This window comes from Hesperophylax consimilis, chromosome 7, assembly GCF_061612785.1.
Source record: "Hesperophylax consimilis isolate HC1 chromosome 7, BYU_Hcon_1.0, whole genome shotgun sequence".
In the NCBI taxonomy this organism is placed as follows: Eukaryota; Metazoa; Arthropoda; class Insecta; order Trichoptera; family Limnephilidae; genus Hesperophylax; species Hesperophylax consimilis.
Window position 1 is genome coordinate 20,725,360 of NC_142842.1, and position 13,120 is coordinate 20,738,479.

At 31.6% G+C, this 13,120-nt stretch overlaps 1 protein-coding gene across 1 annotated transcript in view; it reads right to left on the reverse strand.

Moving 5' to 3' along the window:
- Window positions 1–13,120, reverse strand: part of LOC149422464 (uncharacterized) — an 84,958-nt gene that overhangs the window by 10,377 nt on the left and 61,461 nt on the right. The window contains exon 2 of the mRNA XM_089633820.1: window positions 5,764–5,841. Coding sequence (XP_089489946.1) covers window positions 5,764–5,841 — 78 coding nt within the window. The remainder of the gene's footprint in view (window positions 1–5,763; window positions 5,842–13,120) is intronic.

Consider the following 13,120-nt stretch of genomic DNA (forward strand, 5'->3'; position numbering starts at 1 on the left):
TAACAGGGTAAAACATGCCCCTTTGATAGCCATACTCCACTATTAGAGTGATTATTCTTATGTATGATTATTCCTATAAAAACCCACATAAGAATAATGACGTGTTAGTCATCTAGAATACATTTAAGAAAGTGGGTTCACGTGGGGGGGAAAAGATTTGTGGAATCAAACCTGAAATCTTAACCGATAAGGTTGATGTCATACGTATTTTCTTAATTCATCAAAAAAATGTTTACTTCAATTGTAAATATCTATATCTACGACTACTTATCCAAATTTGCCTCTCGTGTGTTAAGAAATAATTATTTCAATATTTTTCAGATTTCAATATTGAACTATTGCGATAATTAATCTTTCCGGGTCACTGGCTAGGGTTATTGCTAAATGTGAAACTTTTCACCTTAATTTAATTTATTCAAGGAATTATAATGAAATCATATACCTACCAAAATGGATAAGATGAAGTGATTACGCTAAATAATATTTAGCAAGATGTTCTCAAATTATTAAGACTTTCAAATTTTAATACCTCAATCATCGGTCTTAAAATCGGACTACCGAGACATTTAATCAAGAAAATTTTATTCCTACCTATTCCCGCAACCCTTCAGTACTTTCATCACTTTTGTACACTTTGCAATGTTTTCTGTGTATTTCAAATGTGCTATATACATATTACTTTTTAATTTTCCATAAAAAAATACTGTTTTAGAAACTGGTTACAATTATATTTCCGGTGTATATGCATTTAAAATAAACATTACTATTTCTAAATAATAAAATTTAAACATTAAACGTGAAAATGTTTTCAAAAACGCCAACCACATTTTTACTTATTTTTTTACTCCAATCATAGAAAAAATGAGAGAACTCGATATTTCGTAAAAAAACGGACCTTTTTTGGAGGAATTTGTAAAAAAACTGTACCCTCTTTTTATCTCGTTCATCAAATAAAAAAATAAGAAATAATTTTAAAGTTAAAACGATTGTTACGATAGCGGCGCGAATTATTAATGTAAGTATTTCCGCATAATAGAATATAAAAATACTTTTGTAAAATATGTACGCCCGAACATATATAACCCTCAAACGCTGGAGGGGTTGATTTTATAGTTTAGACGTCCATTTATTTTTTCGTAATAGTAGTTCCGGTAGTAGATAATAGAAAGTATTTTTATCACTTTTATGCATATCTCAAAGATCTATAGCTCATGATGTAGATGATTTTGCTTTAACGTTTTAATATTAACTTTTGCGTTCAACCTGAAATTTAATAAAAAAAACTGTTATATTTTTTGACGCAAGATTTCACTATTCTAGAGTTATTATTTTTTCGGTCGGTGGCTGAGTTGATATCGCGTTTGGATCCCACCCAGGCGTAGTGTGTTCAATTCCTCGGCTGGCTAAATCCTCCATCACAACACAAGCAACATTTTCCGCTTATTGTGGTGGTAGTAGGAGATTTTCAAATATTGTCAGGTTATTCGTAACCCGGTAATGTTTGACTTATTTAAAAAAAAAAAACACACGTTCGTCTCAGATATTCGAACGGATTTATAAATAGTTATTTTGGATGCGATTTTCCAAAGTTCATTAGAAAATTTCAAGAAAAATGATATCCGATAGTAATTTACATCATCAGAATGATTTCATTATATACCAAAATGTAATAACTAGCGATTTGAAAATGATGGGTTATAAATTTAAACAAATTAAAAATCAATTACTCATTTACAATACGCAAATTTTCAGTTCGATAATTTTCAAACGTAAAAAATTGGGATTGCGTTACGGTTATTTGCGTCGGAATTGCAACAGCTCAGATTATGCGGCCGTATAAAAGGAAACTTTTTGCAAGTGGAAAAACAAAACGACAGTGTAAATTCAGGAGATTTCCGACGCCAGTGCCCATTGTCTGCCCATTGAACAATACGATTAAGACCAAACAGCCACCAGACCTCGACGTCTCCCGTCCAACCGACCAAATACGCGGTCTATTAATTTCTTGAGCGAGTTGTGGCACTATTGCATCCTGCGAGCTCATTTCCATAGCATCAATAAAATTTTATAATTATTTCCTAATTTATTAAGACAAAAATTAGGACAAAAAATGGATTTAGCTTACTCATGCTAGCGATAATAAATTTATTAAATTGTTATTAAAAATATTTAGTGACTCACCGATGCGAAAATGCAGTAGGTGTTTTATAAAAAAATATATTTTATTGCTTCTGAAAATCTAGCTTTGCCTGCACTACGAAAAAATGTTTGTCGTTGTGTTTTAGATTGGTATTTTAAAAGATCGGTAAAGATTTTGTCTTATTTAGAAAATATGGCCAGAGAAAGGAAAGGAATTTATTTATTGTTTTTTTGTTTAATTCGTAGAACTCTATTTCATTTAATTTTTTTTATTTTCTTAATTATATTAATTTATTGCGACAATTATTTTATTAGTAAATCGGTAATAAATCATTTAAAATTGGGAGGGCGTAAAATAGAATCGTATAAATAAGTCGTCTAAACGTGGCTAAAACCATAGTTTGAAAATGGCCTTGAAAGCCGAAACAGCTGTAAAAATAACAAAAACCAAAAATTACTTGCTGAACTTAAAAATTATATTATTAAATTTTATTTTAAGTAAGGAACTTCTTAATAATTTTTTGAAGCAGATTATTAACAGTAAATAAAGTAGGTAATTTTGGCGTAGTGGCGTGTGTACATTTGCGTAGTACATTCGCTACTACGAGATGGAAACTACATCAAAGACGTAATGCTTGCAATGTTGCAATAAGAACGTATGAATCGGTGGGTGGAACCTTAAAGGGTTCTATAATCATTTGTGTGAAGAGAGAGACCATCTTCGAATGGACAATGGACATGTACAAATACATCTTATTTAAACAGTGTTCTTTGTAGGAGGAGGATAGAGTATTATTCTTATTTTTTAGTATTATATCGTGTGGCGTTTTCTTCGTCTTTAGCCATCGTTTCGAACAGAGTTGCAGTATCCATGATCAGGGCAGGGCAGTAAATCTCAAATCATATCTGAATGATAGAAGGATGTTTCATGCATCGTATTTTTATGAAAGAGCAGTATTATTGAGTGGGATATTTAGAGATTCATTCGACTTTCCGATGGTAATAATTTTATAGTAAGCCAAATACACATTTTTCTTAAATTTTCTAGTATTATAATATTAAAATCAATATTAAAGTAAAAGCGTATAAATAAAGTTTTATTAGAACCATAATGTATTTTCTCCACATTTTGTATTAAAAACTTCCGACAGATGAAGCAAAATAATAAACACGCTAATGGCAGATAATAACCAGAAGCTGACAACATACCGACAAGTAAATTAAAATTTAACTCCAGGTCGCTATTTAATAGAGTCACGAGATTAAATTTGCAATTTAAATGTCTTAAATTATTCAGTAATCATCAGCAAAAATCATTTTAGTTTCAATCACATTTAATTATTCAGCTAATAAAAAAACAGAAATGAATATTCAAAGATACGTATTACGGATGCAGCTAATGTACCAATCAATATAACGGATCTTGGTTTTGAGATGTAAGCGCTTAGCTCACCTTGATGACATATCTAAAATTTTGAAAATATACGCCAATTAATACAGTGGAAATATTTCTACACCTTTAGCAGATGCATGCAGATGCCACCAAAGGGAAACTCATATAAGAGGGTTGTTCAATTTATATCATCTTGTTTGTAGAAGTTAGCTCATGTTTTCATTACTTCCTGTGAAATTGTTCGAATTTCAAAATTCTCCAATGAAAATATACTTGATATAATTCGCCTAAGAGTCTAAATCTCTTATTTCCTGGGCACAGAAGATAAAAGTCTTGTATTATTTAGCGGTAACCGGGCAACTCAGGACAATGGTAATTCAACACAATTAAATACACATTTGAAAAGCGATGTTGAATCATGAAAAATGATGAGGAAATTAGGTTAAATAGGTAAGGTTAATAAACAGTTTTTTTTTCGTCACTTTTGATGACTTTATATCACTTTAAAAAAGAGTATTGATTGCCACTCTTCTGAGTTGACATATAACCAATTTAGCGACATAATTCTTCTATAATATCATAATAATAATAATAATAATAATTTTTATCCATTATTTTTTACTTAGGTTTATAAATATAAAACAAAAGTCAGTAATTGGAACCAACACATGCCTTGCCTGTTTGTGGGCAAAATAACCAAAAATAGCATATTATAAGAACAAAAATTAATAATTAAGATATTTTATACCAGTTAGTACTTATACTTAGAGTTAAACTTTAAGTCTATGTATAGGTGAAAGTAAACTACGGTAAAATAGTAAAAAATACATGAATTTATAAGAATATAATGACTTGTAGAATTCATGATTTAATGTTTTAAAATTACAACAACAATGTCCTGTGTAATGGAATTTGAGGTTATTTGTTAAACGCATAAAGTGCATTTGAAAATCAACTGTTTACTGCTGCAGTTACTTGTGTTTTTGTTACCGACCTATTGTAACGAAACGGTCCGCTTCCATTGCTCCATCTTGGAATAATTTCACTTTTGAACCCGCAACCATTACCAAAAGTATTTTATCACTAATGACCGACAGTTTAAAAGCAACGGACGTTACGGTGTTACTCTTCGCGGTCAACGGAGACAGTGTGACGCAACCTTTTTCTCAAAATACCCCTCGAAAATTCGTTACATTTGTTTTCATCGAAGAATCCTTTCTTTCAGCCCTGTAAGTCAACTAAATCTGATTGTTTCTATTTACGTAAATATCTAGTTTCTGACACATGGAAGGTAGTGGTGGAAATATTTAAAAAAAATTTACTATCTCCTTTTTATCTTAATTGTCATATTTGGCTGCTGTCGTTTAGACATAAGAATATGATTAACTTAATAATGATCTAGCAACGTTTAAAAACAAACCTGGCAAGATCTGCAGCTGTCTTTACTGTTAGTGTATTGGCATTGGTTTTTATATTATCTCGTGGATATCGTTAGAATTGTTGGTCATCTAAAGTAAAATTAATGCGAGTGGAAAGTGCGTTTATTGAAAACGTGAACCGCTGTAAAATGTGGGAGCAATAAACTTTACAAATATATTAGTTATTATGAAGCATATTGAAATGAGATTCTCGAACATTTGTAGCGAGTTCATTTAACTAAAATAACGAAATCATATTCATTTCAAATGTAATCAAAACACATTTCAAGGCTTTGGACCGATTCTTAGCACCACTGGATTCTAGCGAGATTGAGTCGTTAATTCGTTATTTGCGTGTAAACGCAAGAGGAAGACAGATTGCTTACTATTTATAGTCAATAAAGATCATCATTCGACTCTTGACATTCTGTTAGACGTTTCTTCATTTACACAAACTAGCAACTAGTACACAACGTTTTATTCCGCCGTACATCTCTTCAAATAATTATAACAAATATGTCAAGGATTCACGCGCATTAAAAAATATTCGACAAAATTTAGTGCATACTAAAATGATAATCACATGAGCAAATCAGGCTTAATTTGTAGAATGAAACTGAAAAAATGCATTGAGAAATCATCAAAGCAGCAAAGAGCAGAAAATTAAAATTTTAAATACATTTTTACTCTCTAATTTGAGAAAACTACAACATCGGCTCAAGCATTATACAGTTGCTTGCATAATTAATAGCCAGGGCGTCGATGGATTTTTATGTAAGAGAATGAACTGATCCGCCTTTTGAAAATTTTTACCTTGCATCCTTCACAGGTAAAAGCTCCGAAATGAAAACCCGCCGCTGGTTCTCCGCACACTTTACATTGTTGGTTCATCTGAAAAAATAAAATACACAATTTAGAACATTTTATAAATTGCTAGTTCATCTGAAAAAAAAACATAATTAATAGCATTTTAAAATAAAATAAAATCCGAAAACATTGAATGTTGCTAAAACAAATGATCTCCGTGTACTACATATTGTATTATATTCTATTTGTAAGTATTTGCTAATCTGTAAGCATAGCGTAACTATTCATAGATGTATGCCGATTCAAGCGGACATGCTTTTCATGAAGAAACAATTAACCTTAATCGAAGAAACAAACGTCTCCCTGCGAAGCATAAACAAGAGCATTATCTCGCAATTGTAGGATTAAGTCATAAATATCTCTGTTTGATAAAGAGGCATCCGATGAATAATCATGGGAACCTGAATGCACCGTGAATATGGACTCTGTTCCATTCGCCCGCTCATTAAAATTATTAAGCGCTCTAAGCGTACCCTTCAAACGTTAGATGCAATGTTGGTAAGCCTGTAATTGTGGGGATATGATGAATGCGGTCAGCCTCCCCTACTTAGCGAGCGGCCACGATGAATACATCATCATCTCTGATGGTTGACGTTGACTAATCTGGTTCACTTGCTGAATGGAGGCATCAATGGCTGTGTCTTGATTGTTTTGGCTTCCGAGATTCCGTCGCCCGTCGCCCGTGAATTACATGCAGCCCGAGCTAAATGACACAGCTGCCTTATAAACAGATCAGCACTGGACGTGACTTTAATATCGAGGAATGTATACAACTTCCAGCTTCCAGGCTGAATGCAACTTTATTCCCTGCCAGCTGACTGCCTTATGGAAACGCTGATCTGAGAAATTGCTTAATTTATTTATTTCATTTTCCTTAGAAGCCACGTTTTAATAAAATAATATATTCAGAAAATTTGCAACGCAAATACACCACCAAAGCCATACCTCACATTATGTTTATCCAAGAATAAAATTAAAATTGATTTAATAGAGAATACTGATTATTATTTATCAGCTTTAATATGATTGATTATTCTTGTTTTGTGGCAAAGCAACAGATACATTATTTGAATAAGACTTAGTTATATATATATACATGCTGATTATTAACACATTAACTATGGTATGTACCTACAATTTAAAAAATACACTATCCACAATAGTTATTAATACTTCTTTTCAATTTATTAATTGAATTTAAACTACTGTGTCAGAAAATTGATGTATTCAATAATTCCCACAGCGCAAAGATATTCTAAATTGATTTGGAAAAACAGCAACATCCGCTTGTAAGTTGACTTAGAAATTTGAATCCTTTTATAAATCTTAAAAAAGAAGATGTTGATAAATGTCATTGTAAAATATGTCGTTGTAATATATTTTTCAAGGCAACCACGAACTCTTGACTTGAAGATTTCGATGGTACAGCATAAATTATGCACGACAATTCTCCTCCCAATTATTTTGACAACCGTCCCACGCGGAGTGGGTTGGAGTGATTGCTGAAAGAGTCACCGACTTCTCTGTCATCTTCAGCATACTCTGAGACCAATAACATTAGCGGAGGCTACCAGAGAAGCCGAGAAGACGGAAGTCTCACACTTCTCAACTGTCACATAAATAAGATCAAGCTGATATATTGCTTTGATTAGAAACACTCACGCGAAGAAATAACACCTTTCTATTTTCGATAAAACACAGATTGTTTTCTTATTTTTTTTTTTCGAATATGGAGCGATCAAACCTACTTGACAATCAATCTGTTTTTTTTTTAAGTAACGTATTTCTCTATTTTGGAAAAGATCTCTTCTTTTTAATAAACCCACACAATTATACAATTCCCAGATAAGAAACGAATGGTTTATATATAATATCTAACACACTCACACTTCTACATATATACGCACCCACTATATATTTACTATCAGCAGTGGAAAATTTATATTTAGCGAAATTGATAATTTACCCCATGAAAAAGTACTAATATAAATTATTTTATGTTAATTGAAATAATGTTAACTGTTATATACATATTGTAAATTTCATAGAATTTCTGGATTCGTTTTCATGAAAATGCCTTGATTTTGCATTTGGATTAAAAAAAAGTACAAAAAAAAATAATATCGTAGGTAATAAAAAGAAAATCAATTTTAACAATCTAATAACTATTGATTTTTAGAGCCGTTTTGTAGTCAGGAAACAGATATGATAAATTAATAAGCACCGTCGTATTTAGTGTCAGTACAAATTGGCATGAATGGTAAACAGCTGAGCAGTTGTCAACAAGGTTTCTGAAGGAACTAAGGAATCAATGGTACAAAAAAAGTGAAGCAAAACTAATGATTGTTTCTGAATTAGAAAAAAATATTACATTCTCGATAAAATTTGGTTGAATTTCTTTTCTGAAATTCTTAACTACCTAGCAGATATTAATTACCAAATTTCGTCAAAGTTTCAATCCTTTTTTTAAGATTTTTTTCTTATTTAAAATCTTGTCTACCGTTTTGAGAATAAATGAAATTTCAAAGTTCTGTGGCTTATGATGTAATTGACATTCTAAACTATAAATGGTAGTGTTGACTCTCGACTGAGAAAACTGCATACATTTTACGACGCCAGAGCTCACCATTAGAGAGTTTTTATGGGACGCGTTATCAAATAAATACCTATCTGTTTTTAAAGATAAAATCTCGCCTGTCTAATAAAAAATACATAAAATTTACAGTAAGTACACAATAACTAACTGTCTATGAAGTTAACACAATGAAATTTGAACAATTCGTGGCACCTGCTTTGATAATGTACCGTAGTCTTAAAAACGCCTGTAGTTTCAATCTGTTAAGAGGTAAATTATACGCTTCATAATAAAATCAGGTAGTCAATATTCGACATTAAATTGGTCACGTAATTATAGGATATTACTCAGGTTGATGAGTAAATTTGATGAAGTTGAATGAAAAATAAAGGCTCTATTGACCGGCTCCGATTGATAGAGCCTTCAGGTCAATTGTAATTAAATAATCGAAGGTGTTGTGAAAAGAAAACTACTTGTCAAATCAACAAAGGTGATGATTTTCTCAAACCGTTGATCAGATTTCGACCGTATATTTTTTTATAGTTACGTTAGTAATTATTATTTCTAAACATTTATTTTTAGATTGCAGGTTACAGCTTTTTATGCCGGATCGATTTTGGATGTTGCTTAATTAATTTTTACTATGCTGCATGCTGATTTTAATAAATAAGATTATATTTCTGATTTAATACATAATAAAATAAACATGATAAATATTAGAGAAACTAGCTTAATTTGATTAAATTACTTTTTTGTATATTTGTGTTAATACCGCAAAAGAGTTCCATTTGTCAAGAGGTGGACTATGGTGTCCCCAATCCCCGAAATCCTTAAATTAAATTAATTGTGTTTTTTTTTAGAATTAGGCAATTCACCCAATAAAGAGTGTTGTGTGCCGTTAAATTTAAGAAAGATGGTTATGATTTTATGTAAATGTTTGTTGTATAAAGGTGTAAGAAATACTTCATTGTTTGAAATGATATTTACCTACCTAATAAAATCAAATCAATTGAATAGAGTTTTTACAGATGCAATGAAATACTTTATTGTTTGAAATGATATTTACCTACCTAATTAAATCAAATCAATTGAATAAAGTTTTTACAGATGCAATGAAATACTTCATTGTTTGAAATGATATTTACCTACCTAATTAAATCAAATCAATTGAATAGAGTTTTGACAGATTCAATGAAATACTTCATTGTTTGAAGTGATATTTACATACCTAATTAAATCAAATCAATTGAATACAATTTTTACTGGTCAATCGGATAAACAAGTTTTGGAAACAACATTTATGAATTATTCAGCTTATAAGGTTTGTTATGTCGTCATGATAACGTCCAATTTCCAATGCATAAAAAAAGCCGCCATTTTTCCTCCTTATTTTAAAAATCTCAAATTACACGTCTCCATTTTCTTTGTTCGCACGTGTCAACACTGAACGCGTTGAAATCAGATGATGAGATTCTGCTTAGAGTGGGAACACAGAACGCAGCAATGCAATAATGGAGATAAAATAATGCATTATACATTATACTTTATAGTATAGGTAACCGATGAATAAATGATGCAAGAAAAGAAAACGCCAATACTTGATTTGTTTTAATCTTGTATAATTTTTTTTTGTAAATAGATTTTTAATTTTGCGATTACTTCTTTTTTTAAGGAAAGACAAACATAATCGGGTTATGATGTTAGGAATAACCTGACAATATTAGAAAATATCCAAAAATATACTATCATCAAAATAAGCGAAAAAATGTTGCTTGCGTCGTGATGGATGACTTAGCCAACCGAGGAACTCAACTCACGACGCCGGGTGGAAACCAGTTGCGAAGCGAATTGTTCGAATGTGTATCATCTCTTCATCTCATCTCTCGACACACCTTCTTCCTTTTTATTAGTCTTTGTTATCATTCCTAACACCTACATCATTACTCATAATCTTCACAGACGAAATAAACAAGAGATTTTAAGAACATACCTACGTAATAGGTATATTAAACTTGTAGTAAAATGTGAATATCCAAATAAATAAATACAAACTTGTCCTTTTAGACAAACTTGTCGTAATTGACAAACTTCACCTAATAGACAAATTTGATGTTGTGAGCTAATAATTATTAAAACAATGTATTTTTTGTAATGTTTTCGCACTGCCGCCATTGAATCTGGTGATTTACGGAAACGCACCAATAAACCAGGTACTATTCCTCTTGTTGGGAACATAATAAGTTATGCACTTCGAGTACCCAGGGCCCAGTACCACCTCGCCCGCCTGTGTTATTAGCGATTGGTCGCGCGTGGTTATGAAATGTTATATTATTATTATTCCGTCCCCCGCTCTCTGGACCGAAGGCAGAATGTCAAATTACATCGAGAGTGATCTTTATTGATGATTATAATTTGCCGCCAACTGCCTGAGAACGGAATTCGGGGGGCTAAACGAAACTCTGCTCGTTTCTTGAGATGAATCAGAAGAAAAAAAGTGCCAAAAAAAATCACCCGTAAATAATTTTAGTGCTCGAAATAAAACAACTTTATTATGCTTTACAAAACAATTCCACTTTTACAACAAAACCTTAGAAAAATGTGTCATTTTTCGTCATATACCTGCATGAAAATAACATTCATTAAAATCCTTGTTTTGTTTGGCAATTGAAGCAATAGTATGATATTTTACCAAAGTGAATATTTTTATAGGTTGCGTGAATACCTCTGAAGAGTCGCAATTGTCCAAAGCCAGTGCAACTATGAAACTCCCTTTTAGGGTGTAGGGTATTTAGGGTGAAGATGAAACGAGTAAGGAAGGTAAGACGGGTATATAAAGGTTGGGAAGTACCTAGCTATTAAGTTCTAGTTACCAAACATGGATAAAACCATTCAACAATGTTTCGATTCTGAATGGTAAAAACTAATGCTCCAGGTTAAACTAACACTATATAACCTCTTTCAAGGCGATCATGCGCGTGATGTCCGCTAATGATTACATTAATGGGATAAGTTAAATGTTTTTTTAAAAAGATTATTACAAAATATCTTTCCAGGGAAGCTGTTAGTGACCTTTAACCTTAAGATACAGTATTCCTTGAACACGAGAAACTTAAGTGATCAAAAGCTAAAGTTGAAGAAATGCGTATTGGTAAATTTGGCATGTATTCAATGACCTTACCAAATTAATATAACAAAGCTCTTGGAACGACCAGATTAAAATCGTTGAAGAATCACATAAAACAGGGTGCGGTCACAAATTGATTATAATGTGTGGGAACAAAATTATCATTATTTTATTGAGCAAGAATTGACCAGGTCTATAGGTCAACCAAGTCAACAGCCAATAAGACATATCGGTTTGAATTGAATTCGGCAAATGCTGATGTAATAAATTCATAAATTAACCCAAATGTCCAAAAGAGGAACCAACCAGATTGGTCACCTCCAAAAAGTGTCCAAGAGGAACAAATGAATGGAGTTGAAAATAATATTATATCAAATTTTGAATTGGAGAAACCAGTAAGAGTGATGAGAATAAGTTAACCAACGCCCACGGATCATCGTCGCTGTGTACTGAACAGATGTAATGACATGGTATACTTAATCTCGGGTTTGCAGTAACCTGCGTTTACTCGCTTACTGTTGGACTATCTGTTCTTTCGTAAAATCTTTTTCAGAGATAAATAACTAGGCATTTTCTTGTAAATGGCATTCTGAGGCTTGTTTCCTTGTATTACTTGCGGTAATATCACATAGACCACGTACCCATCTGTAATCTTATGTAAGGTAGGTACTAGCGCAGATCCATGAAAAATTACCTAATGTCGTCGACGAAAAATAAAAAAAACAAAAATTATTGATAATTGAACCCCGGTCAACTTACTGTATGGAAGGCAACTATGATGATCATTACACCACTAATTATTGTAAGAACGGCATAATCTTTTTATACTTACTGAAAATAATAAGAATTCTCCATTTATTCATTTTAGGGCGGCTTGCACCATAAGTTAAATTTGATTTAAATATAATTTTAAACACATTATTTGATTTAAGTCGACTTGGCGTCTTGCACCACAAAATTTAATTCGTTAAATGCGTTTAAAGAACTGTCAAAGTTAAATACCCAAAAGCGGCTGTTTAACTGAGTTAAACGTGTTTAGCCCTACTCGTAAAGCAGTACTGTCAAAAATATTTAGGTTATCTCTTCGATTTCTGATTGTGTTTAAAATCTATCTCATTTTAATTTGTATTCACAATGAACATTTGGGATATGTATTCTGACGATCATGAAGAAATTATGTTATTGAAATTATAAATAACTTAAATAAATTATAATATAGTCAGAAAAGTAAACAAGAGAACAAATTTATTTGAAACACTCAGTGCCAAGAAGTTTCAAAGAATATTTCGTCTCAGTAAAGAAATGACATCAAAATGAGGTGCTCGTCACTTGGAGCTAACACTCCTTATCGAGGAGTACTTTGCAAGGTTGTAAACTTCTAATCATACCTACAGCATTCTTATAATACTTTAAAACAATATAATATGTAAAAGAAATAAAAAAAAAAACAAAATTACTCGGATAATTGTTTTATTTTTAATTCCAACAACAGAAGCTCTTTTTGTATTATTTCATCATTATGTCTATTTGCTTTAACTTTTTCTTCATAAAATAAATGAACACACTATTAAACCACACACACAATCACAAAATATTTTGACACT